The following is a 26476-nucleotide window of genomic DNA, read 5'->3' as shown; positions in this document are numbered from 1 at the left end:
AAAAAAAAAAAATTTCACGAAAAACAGTGTAACGCTTTTGGTACAGAAATCTAGACATCAGTGTAACGCCCAGGTGGTTAAAGCAAAACTGGTTTGCCTTACACATTGAACTACTGTTGGCACTGCAGATACCTCCGAGTGCCTGAACATTAGGTCTTCTTTCAGCTCAAATTGCCTAGAACCTGCGAATCACAGGCCACTCTGGATTGATCAATACTAAGGTTCTGTAAAGGAGAAAGACCAGTCTTTTAATTTTCAAAATAATAAGGGACTAGATGGTCAGTATCAAATGTCTATACTTATAGACATATAAGGATATTTAATAAGCAGTTACAGTTTCACATCCTACATAGGCATTTTAAACTACTCTGCATCACATTACATGCTAAAAGTAAAATATAACCTACTGCAAAGTTTAGAATAAATTGTCTTGACCTTCACACCATGTACACAGATGACATATATAAAAGGGAGATTCAAGCAAGTGATCCCCCTCAATTACGTATACGTTTTCAGAGCTATTCTAAATAGAACATTTCTTGTGAAATACACACACACACACACACACACACACACACACACACAGTAACCAATCTTTATTTTAAAATGTATTTAGTTTAAAATATAGGAAGTTTTTCAAATAAATATTTATATTTTTACAAGAAACATTTTTCTATTTGGAATAGCTCTGAAAACATTTTAGTGATTGTGGGGGGATCAATTGCTTCTGTGAACTCAGGCTTGTGTCATGGTATGGAGGCGGACATAATACTGCATTAGTTGAGGAGGTCATCGATTGTAAGTATGTAACTAATTATGACAATAACATTTTTTTGTGGAATACGTAAGTTTTTTATTGAACTAGAGAAAAAGTTGTTGATGGTATCCAATAAATAAAAATCATGTGTGCGTTTTTATCAAAATGTTGTCTTTCATGAAAACTAATTTGTTGATTATCTATGTTATGATCCATGTTGTTAAAATTCCTTCTAAGTCTACTCTTTCAAATAATATTGTTACATATAGATAATAATTTGCTCCTCCATCTTTAACTACACAGATGTTTATGCTTGGACCTAATTGTTCATTAACCTATTCATCACATAAAAATTATAATGACCAATCCTACAAGGAAGACAATAGTAAATACTGGGCATCTATACCTCAGTGCCATCTTTTTGGTGCTGTAGCTGTTTTAGTCGTCTGCTTTTTTCTAGCTGTTTTTGTAATTCAACTTCCAATTCATCTTCTTCCAAAACAACTGGTGAGTCCGCAATCTCCTCTAAAAAAGTATGTTTTAATTATTTAGTTAGGGGTGAAACAAGAAGTATATAAAAAAACAGCAATTAAAAAAAAAAATCACTAAACACAAATATCATATAATCACATATATTATAATTACATGATCCCAAAGGAATCCTGACATGTTGGGACTTGATTAGGAACATAATTTCTAACATTTAGTTTTATTTTTTAAAGAAGAATATACATCTAACATTATTCATAGTCATTAGTCTGCTACATAAATGTTGAAGGTATTTAAAAACCAAAAATATTTTTGAAATAGAGTAAATAATAATTAGAGCCACGGTCTGTTTTCCCTTCACTTCCTGCCCTGTAGACTAAACAGAAGTGTGAAAAATGTCAAAAATATCGCCAATAAGGGATAGCAGTTAGTCAAACATTTTTCTTGTCATTTCTGTGCCGGTGTCAATTTTGAGCCACTACAATGATAAACATTTTTAAGGGGTTTATTTATAAACAATTTGTAAATTGTTTAGTTCAATGAAAGTGTTACATTGATCGAATTGTGTAAACTAAGATGAGTGAATGTACTTTAAGGGGACTATAGATTAATGTACTTGAGAAGTATATGGTGGACATGGGTACAGTTGCAGATATATTGGGCCTAATTTATTAAAGCTCTGTAAGGAGAAGTAAGGAGAAGATGGACTATATTGGGTAAACCTGGGTGAATCACCAAACCTGAAATGGATTTCTTAAAATCATTTGCTATTTGCCAAATGTTTTCAAATCCTGGACCAAATCCAGGACTTGACTTGTTTACACTAAGCCTTCAATTGTCTTCACCTATCAAATTTCCTTACAATCAAATAGAAAAGCGAGGAGAAAAGGCCTAATACAGAATAAAAACAAACTATCAACAAAGGTGAAATTCAAAAATGAACAAACCTGCAGAGAAGCATTATAATGTTTGGGTTTTTATTAACAAATTGGATGTATTGTTGGTTGTCAAGACCATTTCAACATCTAAAATACAATGGTACTAATCTCCAAGTTGTACTGGTAAATACATTGAATGACAACTGGTAAAAGATTTGTAACCATATGGTCTTTACCTTCATCACTAATGTCCATACTTTCCACTCGAAGGTCATCAGATTTTGGATGGGCCTCTTTATGTTCTATAATTTCCCCTTCATCATCTGAAGCCTCACGGCGTCTGCGACCACGTCCCCGAGACCTAAAGAGGTCACAATACAACTTAAAGTTCCCCATTTTAATTTTGTATTTGGTATTTATTGGGGAAGGGTTACAGCTGATATGTTAAATAGAAATTTTGGTTGGACACATGTGGTCTATTTACTGCTTTCCTTGCGGTCTACATCCAGTCTAAGAATTTTATTAGTTTGAAGTCCAGGTCTTTTTCATTATTTATTGTAGAGGATAAACCTAATTTCAATGACATATAGGGTTTATTTGTATTTAATGCAAGGAGGAATTCATTGCTCACATATATTGGTCCAGAATAACAAATACATACAAACACCACTTTACACTGAGTTATACTAGGGCACAGGGCCACGATAATGATCCAAACATTGGTAAATGTAAATAAAATACAAAACAGTCTAAAAGAAAGTTATACTGTAATGGTTTTCTTGTTCATTTACATCTGCTCACCTAGAACCATAGTCACTCTCACGTGTATCAGGTTTCATGAGTATGAGGTCTTCAGCTGGAACACTCTTCTCCTTCTTCCGAATCTTTTTTACTCGCCGCTTAGTTTTCTTGAAGGAAACCTTTAGAATAGTATAGGAAAAATTATATTTTACTTCTGTGTGTCCTAAAATTTGCATACAGAAGACTTTTAATTCTACAGACTTACCATTTCTTCTGGTGTATAATATTCAGATGCAAGCTTCAATCCTGGCACTTCTAGGGTCTGCGCTTGATTGTGCAAAGTTTCACGAATAGATTGCAGTTCTTTTTCCCATGAACCATCCACTGCTCCTTCAGATTCTAATCTAAAGTTTTTTTTCTTTTCCCCATCTATCTCTTCATCATATTTGGAAAGTACAGATTTGTGACGAAACTGAGGACAAAGAAAAAAAATTCATGCATCTTCCATCAAATGTGTGAAAAAGTCCAGTTATAAGGAATGTATACTTACCATAACCATGTCATCTACACTCTCTTCTTCTTCATAAGGTTTGTAATCGGGTCTTTTTTTCTTCAGCTCAACATTCTTGTCTGCTTTCTCTCGATCTACCATATTCACATTAACTAAGACATCAGAATCATCTTCATCAAGGACACCTGCAGGAAAAAAAAACATTATATAAGAACTTGTGTGGCATTACCAATAATTCTTACTCTACACAGTAGTATATACACTGGCAAGATTCCCCACCTTTGTCCTTAAGTGTTAAAACAACAGTCTGTCCCTCAGTGAAAGATTCCACACTATGCTCCACAGTCAGTCCCCGCAAATCTGTAGAGGTATAGTTCTGTAAACAGAAAATAAATTACTGCATTCATATTGAACCTTAAGTTTGTAGAAAAGACAAAGGGCAGGATCTGGTGCAAAACCATATGGTCTGCTAGCCTTGCAAACTCTAAACTCTGGGTAATAATGACAGCTACTAACTATGAATACAAGTTCACATAAATCATTTTAAGGTGGACAAAAACAATTAGGAATAAAAAGATTTTTTCATGGGTGTCAAAAAAAAAAAAAAAAAAAAAAAAAAAAAAAAAATATATATATATATATATATATATATATATATATATATATATCCCCATCTCCACTGTCCTAGACTTTTTTGCTATGCTAGAAAATCTCTGACCTGCCACTCCTTTAGTTTCCCTAAAAGAAACTAATTTGAACCCTGAAAAAGTACACTACAAAAACTACACAGGAATATAAAGACAGCCTGGTTTTAGGATAAGCAAACAAATCACTAACCTTCTTTTGTCCAAACTCCTCTTCCACAAGATTAGAAACTCCAAACTCTTCATCCATTTCTGCCAGGAGTTTTGCCTGTTAAAACAACGGACACTACCACTTAATAATGCTCTACTTAATCCTCAGGTCAGTTATGCATTTGCTCTCTTTATGAACACTCACCCTTTTTTCTGCTTTCTCTTTTTCTGCTTGAAGCTTTCGGCTTCTCTCAATCCAAGCAGCTGTATCATCTAACCATAGTTCATCCTCCCCCAAAGATTTTATTTTACTGTAGATGGAAGTGAGAGAAGAGTAGACAGTATTCTTCAGGACATTGCAAAATTCAGTACTACAAACTTTTCATTTGTTCTACACCATTGTGTCCTGTCTGGCAGCATATTAGCTGAAAGAAGGTTTAAGAATAGTTTTAGAATCCCTCAAAATACCCTACCACATCAAAGATTAGGAACGTACCCTAATTTCTGGTTTATCATCCTCTTCTCTTTAGCAGCTGCTAATTTCTCTCGGAGCTCCTGCTGTTGTTTCAGAATTAGTGGGTTAATAACAGCAGCTGCAACTGGGTCTTCTTTGGTGCCACTTTCTGTAAACAGACATATTAAAAAAAATAAAAACTTTGTCTGTCAGATACAACCCCAGACATTTAATAACCAAATAACCAGAAATACATACCGTTTTTAGCAGTATTCAATTCCAGGGGTTTTAAACCAAGTTTAGCACGAAGTTTACTAAAGAAGGAAAAAGAAGAAACCTTGATGAATTAGAACAGTGAATCCCTAAATCTAGATCCAGCCAATGAACCAACGACAAAGCTGTTTTTACTACCAAAGCATTCATTATTATATAAAGCTTTGAGATCAAGGCAATCAGTACAGCCAGGTACTCAACAGGTATGCAGCAACAGTAAAGTTCAGTCAAGAAGACCTCCATGCTAACTGGGACAGCGGCATACTGATAAGTCATTCCACTCTTCTCGTCACTAGTAATTCTAAGATCAGGAGGGGGAAAGTTCAATATTAGTCCACTATTACCCTTCTCATGTGCTGACACTATATTTTTAGGGCTCTTTTTATAAAACAGGGAATCTGACATACCCTCAAACGTTCCCTGGTGGGAATCTATTACTGCCTTTGAAACACATGGACCTGGAAGATTCCCACAAGGGACTGTCTGATTCCGTTTTTAAATAGAGCCCTAAAAGTATACTGTCAGCACACGAGAAGGGTAATAGTAGAATTACTTTACAAAAAATCACTAGAGTCAAGAAACAAGTTGCAACAGTTTTTTTTTATATCAAAGTACCCAATTTAATAAAATAAAGTAAAAAAAATCTACTGCTTCTACCAAATAACCTCATTTTATGGCTCATTACGCCTGCATTAGCAGAACCTTTACTAGTTACTAATCTTTCCTTAATTTTTTTACAACTAATCTTGCGTAAATGATCAATGACATCCTCGGCAATGTTTCTCTTTACACGCCCCTTTTAATTTGCCTGTGAAACCTATTTTGGTCACTAATAAGGCAAAAGCCAGGTAGAAGCCTTTCCCAAAAAACTGAACTGCAAAAAAGAAAAAAGAATACATTGCCAGGCTACAAACACATCCTCCTGGAAATAGCATGCTTGTTCTGAGTTACTAACTCAGTAGTGAGGCAACATGCAAGTTAGTAATCCAAATCTTCATAATAGCACAGGGTTTGTAACCCGGGGTGCACTGAGGACATTAGGTCAGCTTAACAATATGACAACTAGCATTCTCAAAAAGAGATTACCAGTGGCAAAAAATCTCTGCATAGATTTCCCTTATACTCACTTTGTCTCCTCAATACTTAATGATGAATCCCCACCAGCAGATTTTGGACCCACACCTGAAAAAATTGGTACATGGAGATATTAAATCAGCACGTATACACATACATACAAATATCTACAGATGTCCGAAAAGAACACATAAGTTTGCATAAATATCAAAATACAGATTTGTGTCACAGATATTTCATTAGAAAATACAGCTGTTGACTGAACATCAACCATATACAAGTGGGTAATGCTGACATCTACAGAAGTAGGATATCTTCTGGTGCTTTCAGTGTGAAATTTTACAGCAAGTACAAAGGTTTTGTCTACCTTTTTGTTCATTTGAATGTGTTGTAATTATGTTTTAACTTGTAAACTTTCTTTTTTAACAAGGCTGAAAATCACCTTTGGTATAATACTAGGTCTGTGAACTGTGCTAGAGATTATCAGTGGTCTTTTAGACTCGGAATGTCTCACCTGCCCTCTCTTGCAGCCAATCAAGCAGACTGGGCCTATTCAGCTGTTGCCCTGACACACTAGGCAGGATGAAACTGATTCTTTTAGAGTAAATAGGGAAATCAACAATCCTACATACCATGTCGGTCACTCTGGCACCATTTATTGTTGTCCTGGGCTTGAAGGAGGAACAGGACAGCCTGGAAACCGGAAAAGTTTATAGCTGCCCACGTCACTTTTAACAGAAGCAAGCCTGCTTATTTTGTGTGCTGAAAATGAAACTGCACTGGCTATTACTTTTCTCAGCCTAGTGAGGAACCGAGTTAATAGACGTGTCCCTAAAGTAATTACATTAGGAAGTAATACATCCAGCAAATTGTCTAACTTGTGCAGATATTCAATGATCACATACCTGGGGCAATTGCAAATGTCACACCACCCTCATATATACAGATTGAATACATTCAATGCTTTATCAATGGCATGGTGCCAGTATATGGAAACCTTATTTATCAAAAATGGGTTGTTAGCTTCAAAATTAACTGACAATTAATTGACTGCTTACAACTTTTGCTGTTGCATTTATCTAAAGTTAGCAGAATTCATTATTTGACATTCATAATTAAATAAACATAAACATTTGTATTTACCATGATATGTAAACAAAGTTGTTTGGTTCAACTCAGACATATTCACAATTGCTCTCACTTTATTTTGTCAAACTACAACTAACCTTTATGGAAGCATAAGAACCCTTACTAATATGATATCAGTAATGAGGCCCACTAATCATGATACCCTCTCATAATACTCCTGTTATACATAATATATAAACACATTACTTGTTCTCAATCTTAGACACACCTCTTACTCCTTGACGTATACCTCACTGAACCTTAGTCTGCTTTTTTTCCTTGACCTATTGATTACCTCATGTAAGTACGCTTCTTCTTATTAATCATATCAAAATGTAATCATGTTGGATAGATCATACAAACATCAATTTAACCTTCATAGAATAAACCATAACACATCGAATCACACCCTATTATAACAAATAGTACATTACCATCAAACTTGAGGTGTTCAAGTGTAGATATTATTAAGATTCAAGATTGCCATATGAGATGACTAATTTATGTGGATATTATATACCTGTCTTAAATCATGTGATGGAATTTTTTTCTATCTTATCATACCTAAACTATCATAATGTTATGTATCCTAAACATCATTTGACAAAATATTTTACAGAATATGTTTATGTTGTAATCGATATACTTTTTTTATATCATGTACTTACCCATCCAATATGTTCATATGCAGCTTGCAATTCAACATCATGCTAAAAAGTCTGGCCACAATGTGTACTTTTTTCTTACATTGCCAGTGATAATCTGTCTAGTTAATAGGTCATAAGTTACCCCCGTGCCTTCAGCCACAGCGGGGTGGACCTTATTGTGAATAGTGTGTTGCCTGAAAAATACTTGTACCTTTTGTTATTTTCATTCCCTAAATCAGGGAAGTGTGTTGTATATTACAAATAATACATTGCCACAACAAACAAATACCCTGGTTTCTCTTATTTTTTTTACTTTGAACGAATTTTTTTTACCATCAGGGTATATGGCTTCTTCTGACTACAAGAAATTCATTAGCATCCTTCCTTATCATCCAACCTAGATAGTTCAACTCAGAAGGTAAAATACTTATTTAAATACACAAAATTACAGTTAATATTGAAGAAATCCATCTGCAAAAAAATATCATCATTATCAGTTTCACTCACTCTGCTCATAAGTAGGGTCCATCTTTTCCTTTTTTATTTTTCGAGATTCTGTATCCTTTGAGGACCGGGACCTTCCATCCCTATCTCTAGGTCTGTCTCTCTCCCGGGATCTCTTCCGTCTTTCTCGCTCACGTTCCTTATGTTTGTGCTTCTTGTGCTCCCTATGACGATCTTCGCCAATACCTCCAGCGAAGGAGCCATCTCGATCTCGTTCCTTTTCTTTCTCTTTATGCTTCTTTGAGGAACCCATTGCTCACGCTATTAAAAAACAAAAATAAAAAGAATAAAAATACAAAATTAAGGAGTAATTTCCAATGTAAGCTTATAAATTACATGAGCAACAAAAATAATCTAGTCTGCCTAGATACCTTCAAGAAAATGGTAATCACAAGCATTCAAGACTAATGTATCTATAGGGGAGTTACCCAGTCCAAATTTCTTAGTTATTAAAAAACCCTTAGAATGAAAGCACCACGAGTTTCAAAATTGTGTCCTACATTACCTAATTTCTCCATGTCTGAATGGCTTGCATTTCTAGGTAAAAACCAAGTTTAGTCAGGGCAGTCAGGTTTAAAGTAAACCTGTACTCTGCCCATGCAAAAGCAAAGGTAAACACTAATTGATCTAATGGTATCAAGTGTATTATCCATGTGCTCCTCTATATTCAGAAGTATCAATACTTCCCCCTTTGATTTAAAGAAAAAAACTTACTTATTCTTGTTCAATCACCAGTGTCTTGACATGGCACCTTAGCAGTGTATATTCAACAGAAGACTGAACCCCTGTAAGTAGGCTTTTTTGTTTTCTTTAAAGAGCTGCCCGCCCTTAATTTTTGTTTATAAAGATTACTTCCTCTTTAGGAAATTTCCTATTTGGGATTTAAGCAAATTACAGTTTCCTTTAACAGTATAAGGCTGACTAAACTGCACCTCATGGTCACCTTCCACATTAAAAGTAAAATACCTATTACTTCCAGGTATGGATAAACATGGGACCCTCTGTTCTGTCCTATCTATGGCACAGCACTTGGTGAATAGGGATTCACCAATATTTTTGTTTAAGGGAAAAAAAAAACTCTTTTCATCTAAGGGCAACTAAACTGATAAAAGGAATGGAGGATCCCAGCTACGAGGAGAGATTAGCTGAACTGAATCTATTCTCCCTTGAGAAGAGACGTTTAAGAAAGATATCATCACCCTGTATAAATATATAAACGGTCCATATAGAGAACTTTCTTCCTAACTATTCACTTTGAGATCATTACAAAGAACAAGAGAGCACTCTTTGCGTCCGGAGGAAGAGAAGTTTAAGCTCCGGATAAGGAAGGGATTCTTCACTTTAAGGTCTGTAAAAATGTGAAATCACCTCGCTCAGGAACAAGTTTTAGCAACTACTATAGATTGCTTTAGGAAAAAAGCTTTATGTATTTCTAGAAGCACGGAATATAACTGGGTAATAAAGCTTTAAAGTAAAGATAACAGTGACTGCTGATCCAGGGAACATCCGACTGTCTCACAGAATCAGAAAATAATTTTTTTTCCCCTGTTGAAGCAAATTGTACCGGGGTTTTTTTTGCCTTCCTCTAGACCAACTATGTCTTATAGGGTTTTATATCTGGGATATGTTTATTTCCCTAGTGGTTGAACTTGATGGACTTATGCCTTTTTTCAACCTAACCTACTATATTAGTATCTGTGCTGCTAAATCACTTGTTCTATAAAGAAGATAATGATTTTCACCAACCATAATTACAAATCTTTCATTCTATTTTGATATAAGAAAGCACTCCTAAGTCATAACTATTTTTATTAATACATAAGTGATAGAACTCCAAGTATTGTACACCAAGTATTTATGCTTTTTGCCATCCCAAGATTTGTTCATAAGAATAAAAAAAAAAAAACAGACATACAGAGAGGGGCTTTAGTGCCAAACAATAATGAATTTTACTGTGTATTAGACAAACCAAGTCATACACTTGAATATCAGCGTTGATGTAAAGTTAGCAATTTTAAGTGCAATATATAAATCTAAATAAAACAGTCATTCGTAGAAATACTAGTACATGTACTATTATATCTATCTGTTTTTTCTTATTTTAAATATTAAATAAAATGGTAATGGGTAATGGTTATCAATCCTGTCATGTTTACCCTTTATTTTTATAGTAAGTAAACATTATCACCAGGGCTAAAAGTGGGTGAAGGTTTTTGTACTATGGAACAGGAATGGAGGGGAAGTATCAAAGCTTTTTGTTTAAATTCTGTCCACCCTGCAATTTACACAGCACACCCATACATCATTATCTGGTAAGGCAGGGCCTGACGTTGGTCTACATCAGGGGTCTCAAACTCTGGCTCAGGGGCTGTTTCTGGGCGCAACATCCTTTTTTTTTTGGCCCCCAAGGAGTCTTTTTTTTGCCCCTAAATATGAATTGCAGCTGGTTTGCCGCTACTACAATTCCCGCATCACTCGCGTCTATAGACCAGCTCCCTCTCTCCCTATGCGTGGCCCTGCATTGGACTGTTTTATTGACGCAGGGAATTGTAGTAGCGGTGCTATTTCTCTATTATAGGCTTGTTCCAGATTGAATGTTAAGCAAAACCTCTATGTTGCCATATGAAAAAGTTGTATATCTAATGAGAAGGCAAAACTTTCCCAATTGTTTTAATAAACTTCAAGTTTGGCCTACAACTTTGTCTACACTAAGCCGAAGCTATGAGCTCAGTATTTCCATTAAAACATTTACTTCATAATCTAATAATACTGAAATGTGTGCGTTAGTACAGGACTAGCATAATCAGTATATTTACCACTCAGCTACGAATAAAGCTTTGCCCTAGAAACCCCTCTAATCTGATACAGCTGTGAGATAGGAGACCATATGATATTATTCAGCTTTAGAAAATCATAGAAGGCTGAAAATCTGCAATGAAAGTTATTGTTTCCACAATGGTGAACTGGAGGCAAACGACGATGTCTTTTATTCTGACATCTGTTTATTTTCTAACGAACCTCTGAATCTTTCCAAGCTTGTGACACTCGGATCTTATAAAGACACTTGTAGAAAAAACGAAGGAAAACACAAGACATACAAATATAATCCGAAGGTAATGTTACCTAGCAAACTCACCGTGCCTAAGACGTTCCCTCAGCAGTCGCACTTCTATGACGTCAGTGTCCCAACCACTTCCGTCTCTGCGCGCCAATATCCACTAGTAATGCCTTCCAATATGGTGGCGGCTGTTATTGCAGCGCTTTCACCGGTTGGATACTCTACACCCGCTTATAAAATCATTATCTTTATGTAAAGCTGGACCCGCAGTTACCACTTTCTCGTGCTCATCCTCATTTCCGTTGTATAAACAAATCCTGACGATTTTTGTGACTGTTGCGTTCCAGGCTGTGATAACGCACTCTAGTGGTCGAAATTGAGATGACAGTGAAATTAAATTTTTTAAAACTTTTATTATTATTATTATACAGTATTTATAAAGCACCAACATATTACACAGTTGCTGTATAAAGTCTATAGTCACATCACAATCTCAATGGGGTATGTTTATAAAGCAAGTGAATATGACATTGGCTGAAACATTTCCTGGTAGAAAATCTCCTAGGTCCATGTGTTTCAGTGGAAGTAATTGATTATTCATCTTTAAATGTTCTCATTCACTGCTTTATAAAAAGACACCAATGAACAATACATCTAAAAAAAAAAACTCATACTTTTTTTTATCACTGTAAAGCAAAACGCTAGCCAAAAAATAGTCTTTGAAAATACAAATGAAAAAAAAGTCAGTTTTTACAAGATTCACCCTTATTCTAAAGCTGCCCTTAACAGTATTTCCCCTTCACTAAATATACTCTTGTGTCCTTGGTTGAACAACAGCAGCCATATTTAACCCCCTCCTCTAATACTAGGCTGTCATGAACTTTTCCCCTGGGGCTCACAAATCATTCCATGAGCTCTCCGTAGTTCTGGAGTATCAATAAGAATACCACTGCTACCCTGTTTCCCCTATGATAAGGCACTGTCTTATATTTTTTGAAATGCCAAAATATGCCCTAGGTCTTATTTTCAGGGGGATGTCTTATTTTTCCATGAAGAAGGCTACAGTACACATTTATTGTTGAAAATCTAACAGACTCTGTTAGGGCAGGGATCAGCAGCTTGCTTGTCCTTTGAAGTTACTTTCAGTTTCACTCTGCACTGCAGCCAGCATCGAGGAGTCACACAGAGGCACACATTGGCAGGTATCGGTGGGTGTCTTTTTGCGGGGGGTGCTTTTTTTTTTTAATTTGTTGAGCAAAATTCAGGGGGTGGCTTATTTGATGGGGATGCCTTATCATCGGGGAAACACGGTAGAAAGGGACAGGTAGGATCCATGATATGGGATAGACCAGATGACCATAAGAAAAACAGAATGCATAAACATAGCAGGGGTGTGGAATTGGGGAGACAAGTAGGTTTAATGCCCCCCTATTGGGTTTTGTGTTATGTTTTTTTAGCATTTATCTTTTGCAGATGTCTTCATACCAGTCCCATGCCAACAGGGTCTTTTGTTTTAGATGCCAGGGGTTTTCTAAAAATGCAGAAACAGTGCTGCCAAAGTCACTTTGTATCATTGTATGTGTAATCGTTGTTGGTTATGCCAGTTTCATTACACCCTGCAGTCACACGATGCCTCAGGTCCTCCAGATTGAATGACATTGGTAAAATGAGGACATCTTTTAGGAGAAAGAATATGTAGGAGTAAATTTTGCAGCCCCAAATCTTTTTTATTTTTTTATTTTACACTTTTTAGAACACTAAATATTTTGAGGATTGGGATTTCCAAATAAACAAACAAAAAAATAATACTTTAATTTATTTCAAACGTTGTTTTCAATCTTTGTAAATCTACAGCTTTTAATATTTAGTACCTAGTGGATAATGAAGGTCCCTATTCAGGAATTTCCTGTTATTGGGGGACTACTGTTATTATTAGCCGTTATTTATATAGAGCCATATTATGCAGAGCTTTACAAAGTCCATAGTCATGTCATTAGCTGTCCCTACCATAGTTAAATATTAATAACATAGTCTAAGGACAAATTTTGAGTGAAGCGGATTAACCTAACTACATGTTTCTTTTAGGATGTAAGTGGAAACCCACACAGAAACAGGGGGAACAGATAAACTCTTTGCAGATAGTGTCCTTGCTGGTTTTCTATCAAATAAAGCTGCCTGTAAATTAAAAAAATCCACCCGGGAGAGTAAATGGTAAAATTTGGGGCATGTACAATGACAGCAGCAGCAAAGTTTGATAGCTGTGTGTGTATGAATGCTGCATGTCATGTTCTGCAGCCTTACATCTCTGCCAGTACAAACCTCCATATCTCCTAAACAGTATGTCATAACAACTTGAAATTTTCAGGGTACACAGGAGACCCTCATAGCTAGCTCAGATTTCATATCCCCACCTTTAACAAATTTCAAAAATGTCAAACTATGTGAAAACTGGAAATGGAGGTTGCTGTTCTAAAAGTAAGTGTGTCTTGGAGCCTGAAAATTAAATATACAAATTATGGACCCCAGGGCCACTTACATAGCAAAGAGGTGCGCCTCCTAAATTTTATAGCTAACTGTCACAAAACTAGAACTGTCATGCTACACTACCCTGTCCCCTTCTCCACTTAGAACCCCATTTTCTCTGGAATGGGTAGATGTATGAAACCAAAAATGTAGCTGCAAGTGGAGGACATCTGTGGCTAACACCCAGGGGTGCAGTGGGGCAGGCACGGATGGGAACGCTGTGCACTCACTTTTTTCGGTGGTGAGCATACGTGCCCACTCTTTTTTCTACGAAGTCTTTGGTGGCTCGCGGTTCTGACTCCTGCCAGAGCTGTGGACTATGTCCCCCGTTTTGATCACAAGCCCTGGTGAGTGGGTGGGGTGTGTCTTTGGATACAACCCGCCCACTCCCCCATCACAGGCTCAGACCTGTGACGGGAGAGTGGGCGGGGTCTGGTATCATGACATCGCTCTGGGGGAGGTGTCTTCCCCTTTGGGTGACACAGGCAGGGGTGTAGTGGGGCGGCCATGTACGGTGCCCCCTCTTCTTTTTTTGCAACTACACCCCTGCTAACACCCCCTATAATTGCATCACTACCACATCATCAAAACATAAAAAACTCTGCCCATCAAGACACGCTGCCCGTTACACATTGTTGGTTGCTTCTGAACCCCAATCTCTTTGGAACTGGGGGGTACAGGTAAACAAAATGAGAGGAATTCAAACCTGTGACCTAGTGCTGCTAAGGCGAGAGTGCAAACCATCGAGCCAACCATGCTGCCTGTTGTGATTTTGTATCATTAGTAGGATACTGGAATTGGCCATGCTGACACATATAAGCTGTTCTATTTATTGTAGGATATTTCTTGTAGCTTAGTAAATAAGATAAAGCTGACTTCATCAAATTACATGCAAGGAAAAATCCCGTTGTTTTAAACTTCCTGATCCCCACATTCACTAAGATAAATGAATTATCCCTTGCAAGGTAATAAATCACTTTCTTAAGTTAACAGCATATATTCTTTAATAAATCACCCCCATTGCATAGACATGATCCATTGTTTGGTCCAAAGTAATGATGTGCGGCTAACCACAGTGAACCTACATGTAGTGATGAGCGAGCGAGATTAAGTTCGATCTCAAGGTGAATCAGGCCGTTCTCCCTTACTGAACATTTAGCCGAGAAAGGCCTTGTGATTCGCCATGAAGTCACGTTCTCGCCGAACAAACAAGGGGAAATGCAGGGGGCAGGAACGCCCACTCTTTCCGGCAGGAATGGTGCAGCTGGCAGCAAATTTTGCTCCCAGGATGCACAGCAAGGCCCAGCATCACCAATCAGCAGAGATCCCAGAATAGGTATATATACAGGGAAGGAGGGAGTTAGTCACCCCATCTTGTGTTCTGTGTGAGGGAGAGAAGAAGGGAGAAAAGTTCACTGTGACAGGGACAGGTTAGGAGCCTTATATATTTCTAGAAATAGGCAGATTGTGTGGTTTTACTTGCTACCTCTTGCTATTTATCCAAAAAAACATTTCTGTGCTACTCTACAAAAATAGATATTTCAGTCGGATACCTCTTCTAATCTATCACATATGTATCACAAAAGCCATTGTGCATTGTGACAGGGCAGGTTAGGACCCTTCTATATATCTTGAAATATACAGATTGTGCGGTTATAGTTGCTACCTCTTGCTATTTTTCAAAACAGGCAGAAAGATTTCTGTCCTACTGTACAAAAACCACATATTTCAGTCTGATACCTCTTGCAAAAAGCCATACACATTTCTGTATTTCTCTCAGAAAAAAAAAAAGATATTTAACTGTGATAGCACTTGCTATATATCCACAGAGCCAGAAAACTTTCTGTATTTCTCTCAAAAAATACAGATATTTAATTGTTTGGTACCTTGCTATTGCTATTTACCAAAGAAGACTGTTAAAAAAAATGTGTCCTACTATATAAAAAACACAGATATTTCAGTCTTTGATACCTCTTGCTATTTACCAAAGAAGACTATTTGGTACAGTGAAATTTCTGTGCTACTGTAAAATAAATACAGATATTTTAGTGTTTGTTACCTGTTCCTATTTACCAAAGAAGACCGTTTGGTACAGGTAAATTTCTGACGATGAACTACACCCAGCTCTAGATGCCAGTTACCAATGCTGCCCCACTCCTCAGGGCCCACCGCCTCCTCGTCCTGCTCTTGCTGCCACCTGTCAGTACTCTATTCACCTAAATTGTATTAGACACTTCTGGGTGACATTGATGATGCACTACACCCAGCTCTAGATGCCAGTTACCAATGCAATCCATGCTCCGTCTCAGGGCCCACCGCCTTCTCCTTCTGCTGCTGCCGCCTGTCATTACTCCATTCACTAAAATTGTACACTTCTGGGTGGCATTGACAATGCACTACACCCAGCTCTCCATGACACTTACCAATGCTGTGTCCCTGGTGATAGCTGACCAGAGGCCACACATTGCTACTGCTCTCGTTGACCCGCGCTCCGTCTCTGGTCCTCCATCCTTGCCTAATGTCACCGCACTACTTGTCCACAACTTTATGGGTGTCATTCCTAACACATGTCATCCAAGTCATGATACCAGCTAACAATTTTTATTAAGATATTATGCAGCTATATAAATTCAATAGGAGTGCGTACAATAAATAGCAACCCGTTTTCCTGCTGTTTTGATGGCAGAGACTGTTGCTAGTGGGTTGAGTTTACCCTTTCTCAATGTCCTAATGTTTGTGCTGCATTTTAGACGCAGTCCATCACGAACCAAAATCCTATTTGCCTGCTGTCACTTTGCCAGCCACTTTCTGGAAAACCACAAAGTCTTTTGGAACTTTTGTATTTTTCCTTCTTGCCACTGTTCTTTTACACTTACCTGGCAAATTTGGTTGTTCTAACATGTATAGGGGCTTTGCTATTTATGTTTAAAGTTGGCCTGTTGACTTTGTTTACCTTGGCTGTTGTAATATTATGCAAAGCACTTTTGCAATTAATGACTCATTGTTTCACAATACTAAAAGGAAGTGAAACATGCTGTGTATGTCTATAAACCAGTTACCCACCTAATCTAAATAAGTTTTAACACATTCCTTGAACAATACTGTTATCCATAGGCAAATAAAGAGGTAAAGTATAACTAAACAAAACATTTATTTTCCATTTTTTGTGATAGTATGGTCGGGAGTTCAAAACCCTGTTTATTTATTTGCTGTATGCCCAGAACTTGTGTGAAACATTAAAAGCAGTCATGTAATAATGACATAAGGTACCAATATGCCCCTTATGGTCCCACACCTTCTATACCTACTATTTGGAATTCCAGTGTATAGCATATGTCGGGGCTTGTTTGGTCCATACACAGGCTGATCATTATTTTTAGTAATAAAAAACAATTTTATTTGTGATTTCTCACTGTATAAGTACCTTACGTTGACTTACTAAATGTACATTAAAAAGCAAATATAAAAACTCGTACCTTAAACCATGTATTCAGTTGTTTTTTTTGTATTTTGAGTTTAAACACACTATTTAAACATTTGGCAAATGGTCCTACAGCTCTAAAAATTTAATAGAGAGGGGGAAAAAAACAGATGATATTTTTGGACCTCGCAATATATACTGAAATTATTTTAATACAAACTGATTTGAGCAGAACCTGACATGAGAACCCGACTTGAGCAGAACTACACTGACTTTAGTATAGACCTAGGGCGAAAATTATGGCCATGACTGCTAACATTATCAATTATCACATGGACTGAAATTAAAGGTCAACATACAGTTTGTCTAGTCACTTTTTTGGGCAAGGAATAATATGTATTGTTCTATATTCTTTCTAAAGGGCTATGTAATATGTCAACACAAAAAAGTAAAAATAAAATAAAATTGTGTAAGACTCCCCTGACCACACATACTGTACAGTATTTCACAATACCCCACTACAGTTTTAGTTTCATTTCAGTATAAGTTATGACCTGCATGGGTATGTCACACAGGAAATAAACTATTACCGGACCGGTCAGTACCCTATTTTGCTCCCCTCTCGTTTTTAAATTACCATGAAAATAACAATTTTAATTTGTATTAGGTTTCATTTGGATTGTGGACACAGCGGAAGAACTCGCTAAAGGACTAGGAAAAATTAATAAAGGTAACATCTTACATAATAAATGAATGCTTGAGTTTATATATATATAATCTGTAATATTTATTTAAGTGCTTAATTCTTTTTCATTGATAAACTTTTTCAGAGCAAAGAAGGACATTTTTCTGACCGTATATAACAATGAAATTATTTAAACTGTTCACTTGAATTATCATTCTGCAAAGGATAATTCACTTAACTTGTTGGTTTTGTTTACTTTCTTCAACATTGCTCCAATAAGGCTAGCGCCACATTTTGTTTTTTCATTATAAAATCATATGCAACTGATTGCCTGCTTTTTACCTGTTAAGTCATGAACAATTTGTATTCAGAAAATGATGTAAACAATTTATATGTATAAATACAATGTAAAAAATGAGCACAATCCTCCAACTCAGTGACTTTGAAGTCTAGCATCTACCCTCATTATTGAATCGGAACTGTAATTTGTTGCTCACATTTTCAGTGATTTTTAGTATCATGAGTGAAAGATCCCATGAATAAAAATAGAAGAAAAGTACAAATATTCATGTAACAATAGCTCATGGTATCCAGATTTGGGTGTTGCTCTGTGGTATATGCCATATCATAAATAATAAATATGTGTTTTTACAGGTAATTTACAGAAATAACATGCTGTAAATACTGTATTGTAAAAAATGTTCTGCCTACTTGTATTTCATTACTGTAATTATCAATTTGTAAACAAAAATAATATATAAATGTTGATGGTAATGATGATAATTCTTTGTTTACAGGAATATACAAAATGGACTCACCCTCATCTAATCTAGGTATCTTTATAGATTAATGTAGTTATCAACATGTTTTTGGTTTTTTTTTGTAACCTTTCACCTTTTTTTTTTCAAGTGAAAAAATATTAGGACATATACTTAACCTCGTTACTTCCAGTACAGTCCATGAAAATTCTGTGTACCCAAAATCTGGTGACAATCTGCAATGCAGGTTCATGCCCTTGTGAGATTTGGAATCCTTAGAACTAGAGAATTCCGTAGAACTCCCATCCAATTAGGGCTTTATTTATTTGTACAATGCTGTCAGCTAAAGATTTATTTACAAGGTGGGAGAACATGAGAATAGCAATAACAATCACAAAGACTCAATGAGGTATATAAAATGAATTTATTTCAACATTGTATTAAATACTTTGCTTGAATTTGAGCTTTAATTTTTTTTTAAAACAGAATTTTTATTAAGAACTTTTATAAACAGTACCAGAAAAAAACATAAACATAGTGTACAGTATACTGGATAATTAACAGTACATCAAATAGGATCATATGAATAACATATTTAAAAAATATCAGCTAAATGTAAACCAAACATTATAATCCCATATGGTGAGAAAATAAAAGATGAATTTCCGGTATACACAAAACAATAACAAAACATAAAAATAAACAGGTAGGGTGTAAACAGGACAATAACGAGGAGGGGGGGCTACCAGATTTATCATTATGAAGAAGCTCACATAGTCAAATCAGCACTTTAAACCTGTAAATGGGCATAATAGGCATCCCAAGATTCCAAAACCTGTTCAAACTTAGCAACATAAAAGATTTCTGAGGAGAGCAGTAAGATATTCCATCAAACAGACCTCCTGAACACGAGCATGTAAGTCCTCCAAAGAGGGGGGCTGTGTGGATTTCCATTTGGCTGGGATAAATGTACGGGCTACTACCAAAATATGTGTGATAAGCTTAGATGTGGGTTTGGGGAGGCCCGTAAAGGGCAATCTCAGTAGATGGTGGAGTGGGTCAAGGGAGAACCACTGAGCTTTACATTTTTAGTCAAATCTATGTGGGTCATTCTTTGTGGAGTCAAGATCCACCTATCTGATCATTCTTACCAGTCACTCTGGTATCACTGCTATCACTTTCTTTGCTATTTACATAGGAATTTCTGAACCGACATGTTGTTATTAACAAGAGAATTCCTCCCAAATGGAAACAAAACTATTAAAGCAATTTACTTTCTTTTGATTTTAGATAAAGAAAGCATTAGATTATTGGTCAGGCTTTTTTCTTGTCTGGATCTTTGTCACAGGTATAGGAAGTGAGGGGAAATCTCTCCAACAAACACACCCAGCCATATAAACTGTGGAGTAGAGTAGTAACTTCTAAGATTTTACTGGGGTCTGTGAAACAGATTTCTACTCACTTCCTATCCTGCTTATATTCTGTATATTAAAGTGTGACTAGGTATCATGGGAACAGAAATTGAGGAATACTGCAGCAATATCAATTCATAAAGTTTTCAACCCTCCCCCCCCACTATATTCAGCCCTAAAATTTGGTCTAATTTTATCTTTTTTTTTCTTATGTTTAATTCATTTGTCTTCTTCTATTTACTGGCAACTTTTTTATTTTCTAGGCGTTCAAATATTTTCATTTATAATCTTGACTGGTTTAAGCATAGCTGAGATTGTCATGGGTAAGAAAAAAATATTTTATTTTGCCTGGAACTGCCTTGGGTATTTTCTATATATGTGCACACATACCAGGATTACATTGATTTCCAATTTATATGTGAAACAACAATGATAACAATTACCGGCCAGGTAAAAGATACATATGTGTTACCGTATTTTTCGGACTATAAGACGCTAAGCCCACAGCATCGCGGGATCGGGTGAGTATGATTTTTTTTAATTACCGGTATATTTAACATGTATTCGGTGTATAAGACGCACCCACTTTTCCCCCCCAGTTTTGGGGAAGAAAAAGTGCGTCTTATAGTCCGAAAAATACGGTATTTGTTTAACTTTGTTCATATTTTAAAAAAAAAAAATCCAATGATTTAATTTTCAGGCATTTAACAGATGTTTGATGACTGATTTACCATCACATGTGATACTAGCCAAATGTAGGATCATATGGTGAGAGATCATAGAAAGTAGTACAGCATGTGTCCCTTTTATCTGGAGTAAAACCGCTGCTGTGGGAATGGGAATAAGTACATAGTAGGCCAAATGGATGCTGACACTAAACATTCTCTATCATTAGATAGGTATTATACTTTGTCAGTAAGTCCATTGATACTCACCTTCCATGTGCTATCCCAACATTGCAATGCTTCTTCAAAATCCTTGAAAATGTTCACTTCCTGAACATAAGGTGAGCAATTGTGCTATAAACTAAAACACAAACATAAGAAAATATATAGATATATCTACTAAGGCTACGTAAACAAGTGCAATAATTATCATTGGAAAAGAGTGCACAATGCATGCACAAGTGGCAACAGCGAACAAGGAATGCCGCTGGAAACAAATGACCGTACCAGCAGATCTGATTGGGCGACGATCATTCCCTATCTATTGTTTGTACGGTCGTTCAGTGATCATGGATTGTTCTGTGATACTGACTTTTCATTGGGTTACAACCTGTATGCAATAGATAGTTTGTAGCTAAATGAAAGGGAGTCTGCTGTGCTAGGGGAAAGATTTAGGGGAATAGTGGAGGGATATTTAAACTAGGACAGAGGGGGGTGGGCAGAAGGTTAGTCAGAGGTCAGCCACTAGAGGAGGGTGGATTGGGAATAGTTGGCGGAAGGGTTATGGATAATTGTAAGGAGCTTCCTATGTTACAAACGAACATTGGATTGTGCAGTACTAGTTGTACTAAAAAACAAAACGATTTAGCAAACAATGCTGGTAAATGCAGCAATGGATTAAAGAGCCTGTTCACCAATGCTAGAAGTCTAGCAACCAAAATAGGGGAGTTGGAAACCTTAATGAGTGAAGAGAATAATGACTTTACTGGCATTGCTGAATCCTGGCTTTGTTCTTCGCATGACTGGGCTGTCAATATTCCTGGGTGTACTCTTTTTTGTAAAGAGTCAAGAGTCTGTATGTAAGAAGTGATCCAAAAGTAAATGTGAAAGTAATTGCTGAGGGAACAAGCGATGAGGTTGAGGCATTATGGGTGGAGTTGAATGTGGGCTTTTATAACACACAATTAATTATTGGAGTCTGCTCTAGGCTCCCCAGTGCTAAGGAAGAAACAGAAAATCAACTACTAGCACAGATAGAAAAAGCAGCAAAAAGTGGAAGTTTTAATCATGGGAGATTTCGAATACACTGACATTGACTGGAGTAATGACACTACAGGAACAGCAAAAGGGAGGAAATTTGTGAATTTAACCCCCGAGTGTGTTCCCGAGTGTGACTCAAGGGTGGAATTTTCATGCAAAAAGCGGTAATCCAGAGTCACACTCAGGGTCGCTTAAAACATGAATAAACCCACTTACCTTGTTCTGTTGTCATCCCCCGGCATCCTGCTGGTTCCTGCAGCTCCTCTGCACACATCTTCTTTTTTTGATCCATGTGCAGAAGCGATCTCTGGGGTTTCCCGGTGATGTGGTGTATGCGTCAGTGCGGGCGGCAGGAGCAGCGGGAAATTGAAATAATTTTGGATTGGATTCAATACAAAATATGTTTATTGAGTCTAATACAAAGAAATCTTTATTTATATTTACATGCTACTGTACAATTATACTACATGTTTAACTATTTTTTTTTACAGAATTTTGTGTTTTTTTATTTAAAGTTTATTAATAAATGTAATACATTTAATAAATATTGGACATATTTCTGGAAGTTATGCCTAACAATTATAGGCCTCCAATTTAAAATGAATTTCAATGCAAAAAAATGTAACACTTTTTGCGTGGAAATACGGACAGAATTAGAACGCTAGGGGGGTTAATATAAGATAATTTTATGGCCCAATTTATAGAAGCCCCAACTAGAAATGATATTCTGCTGGACCTAGTTCTTACTAACAATGCAGAGCTTATAACAAATGTGCAATTAAATAAGAATCTGGGTAGCAGTGATCATAATATGATTTCTTTTAATGTAAGCTGTAAACAGGAACCAAAAACAGGAAAGATAAAAACATTTAATATTAAGATAGCAAATTTTCAAGATTTTCAAATTTTTTTTTTTAGGGCGTCTCTCTGTGACTTGTACTGGCAGACAATATTGTCCTCAAAGAACTTGGAACAGAAATGGGAATGTTTCAAGTCTGTTCTACAAAAGCACACTGAAAATATATTCCAATGGGTGATATGATTGAGAAACAGTTGGGCAAAATTAGGCTTAACAAAGCACCAGGACCTGATGGAGCACATCCACATGTCCTCAAAGAGCTGAGCTCGTTTTTTTCTAGTTAGACACTTTTTAGTCACTGGCATGGTACCAATGGGTTGGCGTAAGGTCAGTGTGGTTCCTATCTTCAAAAATGGAAGAAAGGCATTACCAGGTAACTAAAGGCTGGTTAGGTTAACGTCCATAGCTAGAAAGGTCCTAAAAAGTTTTATAAAGAACCACATGGAGGAGTTTCTGCTAGAAAATATTATTATAAGTGATAGCATGGCTTTACGAAAGCCCGAAGTTGTCAAGCAAATTTACTCTCTTTTGATGAGGAAGTAAGTAAACAGGTAGACAGTGGAATAGCAGTTAATACAGTATACTTGGACTTTGCTAAAGCATTTGACACCGTAACCCACTGAAGGTTGCCATTACAAAGAACAAGAGGGCACTCATTTCGTCTGTAGGAAAAGAAGTTTAATCTCCCGATAAGGAAGGGATTCTTCACTGTAAGGTCTGTGGAAATGTGGAATCTGCTCCCTCAGGAAGCAGTTTCAGCATTAATATAGATTGCAGTGTCATGGAATCAGGAAGGAATTTTTTCCCCTGTTAAAGCAAAATGTACCAGGGTTTTTTTGCCTTCCTCTGGACCAACTATGTCACTTACTGCATCGTTAAACGATTGTATCTAGTGTGTGTACATTATTGGTGGATTATATTTGAAAGATCCTGTCATTTCAACATGTACAGAATTGTGCACAATGATGAATAATGAAAGCTAGAACTGAAAAACTACTGACTAGTAAGTAGGCTTCTGAAACCAACTAGAAATAGCAGAAAAACTGAAATAATCAGTCATGTTTAACTACTTTTATAGGTAAAAATACTTTAACACAATAGAAGTCACCTTAGCAGTCTTTTCTTTTTTCCAGGAGCCATACATAAAGACCAGTGCCCCATCCAGTTTTACATACCTGACTTTCTAATAGTGACAGGAGTCATAAACTTGGTAGCTCTTGCCCTACTATTTATCAGGTCTGTATTTGAGATACTCTGCTTGGCTTTGGAACGTAGTATTGGATTGATCAGCTTTGGTTGGTTTATAACAGGTATGTATATAGAATCACATTCTATATAGTGAAATTGGAAAAACTAACTGTTGTATTCATGTAATTTTGTCTTTTATGTTTTTTTTTTCCATAATTCTCCGTATATCATTCACAAAGCTGCCTTGAACCTTTTATTACCCATCTTCTGCCTTTATTTCTTTTTAATACTTCTTGTTTCTTTCTTGCTTTATTTAGTTTATCTGAGCTTTTTCTCGTACACATTTCCTTTCATCTTCAGTACTAGATACTAGATCTGATTTTCAGATGTTAGTAACTCTTGATGTTAATATTTTCTTGAGATTTTAACACTCCTTTCTCTATATGACAAATGTTAAAGCATTGTATGTGGTAACTATAAACATAAGAAACTTAGTTCAACCATTTTGGACAATGATTAGTAACCATTTCACTTATTTTTGACAATCATTGCTGTCTGTTCTGTAAGGGATAAGATTGATTTCCAAAATGCTAATGTTTCTTACCCTTAGACGTTTTGTCATTCCTTAGATCTATACTTTTCATTATTATGCAAGCTCAGCTAAGTCAAGGCGTCAGGCTTGTAAAGCTCTCATCTCTTTTTCTGCTTAAGGGCAGATGAGTTGAGTGTATGGGCCTGATTTATTAAAGATCTCCAAGACTGCAGAAGATACACTTCATCAGTGAAGCTGGGTGACACAGCATACCTTGAATGGATCTGGTCCAGGATTGAGAACATTTGCTAGCAAATAGCAAATGACCTAATAATCCATTCCAAGTTTGCTGGATCACCCAGCTTCATTGATAAAAGTATATCTTCTCCAGTCTTGTAGAGCTTTAATAAATCAGGCCCTATGTGTCCAAACTCTCTAATAAACTTTTTTTTAGTTGTTTTGTATTGTATTGTATTTTATTTTTCTTTAGTATAATTGATACCAAACAAATTCACAACACACACCCCAAACGATTACAATGAAAGTTACTTAGAAAACACAGCTAATCCTTAAATATTATTCTTCATTTCCTTTAAAGAAAAAATATTTATTCATCAGTGTTAAACCTGGATAACAAAAATTATCAGCTCTAGTAGTTGTTAATAGTCAAATGCTAATGAGAGCAGGATTAGAACATAATCCAAGATAATACCATGTTGTTTTGCAAGAAATGGCAATAGCATAGTTTGCCATAGAGTTTGCAAAAAAGGTGGGGAGGAATGCTTGATGCATGACAAGTGTAATCAAATGGCTTCATCAGGAACAAAAGATCTCATGGCAAGGTCCAGATCCAGGCTGTGCTTGTCAGCTAATATTGTCCTTGGTAATTTTATATTTCATGTACATTTTTTTCTAATTTCAGGTAGTGTCTGGGTCTTTTCAGTGTACAACGAATATGAAGGACATTGTAACAAAGATCTTTATTTATTTGCCTTTGGAATCCTGTTATTTCATTATGTTCTGATCGGAATAATCCTGCTTTGTTCATGTTTTTGCTGTTCCCCTAGAGCATATTTTTATGAGAGGTAATATGTAAATGTATTTTTTGTTTTTGTGTAAAGAAAATGGGTCAGAAAAGTAATATTAAACAGTACATATCAGTACAGAGAGAACACTCAAATAAAACAAAGTGTTCCTTTAGGATATCAATCCAACCACATTTCTGAAATGCAATCTGCAATAACATTATGAAACATGTTAAACATAAAAAATAACAGATTATTGAAATGATATATGTGTATCAAACATTCTACTGACCACATAACATATATGTTACATCAAGCTTTTACAAGCACTTTTTTAAATGCCTTTCTAGATTACATTTGCAATACTTGATCCTCAAAAAATATTCAAATCATTTATGATCTATATTATGTCATGAGAACTATACTATTGTATAAAATATTATGTATTTTACAAGAATCAATCGCATATTAAAGGCTCATGTCTTAAAAAAATTATTGAGCATTTTGTAAAAAAAAAAAAAATTAAAAGGCGCGAGTAAAGACATTTTTTAGCATTGCCCTTTAATACAATAAATGTTGAAAACATATTTTGCAAAGAGGTTTAATAGGGGAATTTGACCTTTGATAAATTTGAACATTTAAATCTCAGAGCCCATTAGATCCAATATTTAAAGTCCTCTCAATGTATCTCATGAACCCTCATGAAAGACAACCCTTAATTTCAAGTATTGGCTCTTTAGGTGAGCATGTAAGTGAATATAACTTTACAATATATACATTACATTAGGTTATTTTGGTTGTCACAGAGAAAGTGATTTGGCTTCTTGATTATATGGAGGT

At 36.0% G+C, this 26476-nt stretch overlaps 2 protein-coding genes across 2 annotated transcripts in view; one reads left to right on the top strand and one right to left on the bottom strand.

Moving 5' to 3' along the window:
• The window catches only part of SART1 (spliceosome associated factor 1, recruiter of U4/U6.U5 tri-snRNP), a 16103-nt gene extending 4564 nt beyond the window's left edge, over window positions 1–11539 (bottom strand). Inside the window, exons 1-13 of the mRNA XM_072422764.1 lie at window positions 11387–11539; window positions 8254–8511; window positions 6025–6079; window positions 4883–4938; window positions 4667–4793; window positions 4376–4481; window positions 4214–4288; window positions 3656–3752; window positions 3416–3561; window positions 3131–3337; window positions 2926–3044; window positions 2361–2485; window positions 1164–1282 (exon numbers count right to left, since the gene is read on the bottom strand). Coding sequence (XP_072278865.1) covers window positions 1164–1282; window positions 2361–2485; window positions 2926–3044; window positions 3131–3337; window positions 3416–3561; window positions 3656–3752; window positions 4214–4288; window positions 4376–4481; window positions 4667–4793; window positions 4883–4938; window positions 6025–6079; window positions 8254–8503 — 1482 coding nt within the window. The 5' untranslated portion in view covers window positions 8504–8511; window positions 11387–11539. The remainder of the gene's footprint in view (window positions 1–1163; window positions 1283–2360; window positions 2486–2925; window positions 3045–3130; window positions 3338–3415; window positions 3562–3655; window positions 3753–4213; window positions 4289–4375; window positions 4482–4666; window positions 4794–4882; window positions 4939–6024; window positions 6080–8253; window positions 8512–11386) is intronic.
• Window positions 11540–17798: 6259 nt separating this feature from the next.
• Window positions 17799–25696, top strand: LOC140338709 (transmembrane protein 272-like; the record flags this gene model as incomplete). Its single annotated transcript, XM_072423015.1, is given in 6 exon segments — window positions 17799–17849; window positions 17920–17982; window positions 18735–18770; window positions 20371–20430; window positions 24025–24201; window positions 25534–25696. Coding segments are annotated over 4 exon segments (425 nt in total), but the record flags the coding sequence as incomplete, so codon positions are not given.
• Window positions 25697–26476: the final 780 nt, after the last annotated feature.

The sequence above is a fragment of the Pyxicephalus adspersus genome, chromosome 9 (assembly GCF_032062135.1).
Source record: "Pyxicephalus adspersus chromosome 9, UCB_Pads_2.0, whole genome shotgun sequence".
Taxonomy (NCBI): domain Eukaryota; kingdom Metazoa; phylum Chordata; class Amphibia; order Anura; family Pyxicephalidae; genus Pyxicephalus; species Pyxicephalus adspersus.
Note: the sequence above shows the minus strand (reverse complement) of the source record. Positions and strands in the feature narration are given on the sequence as shown.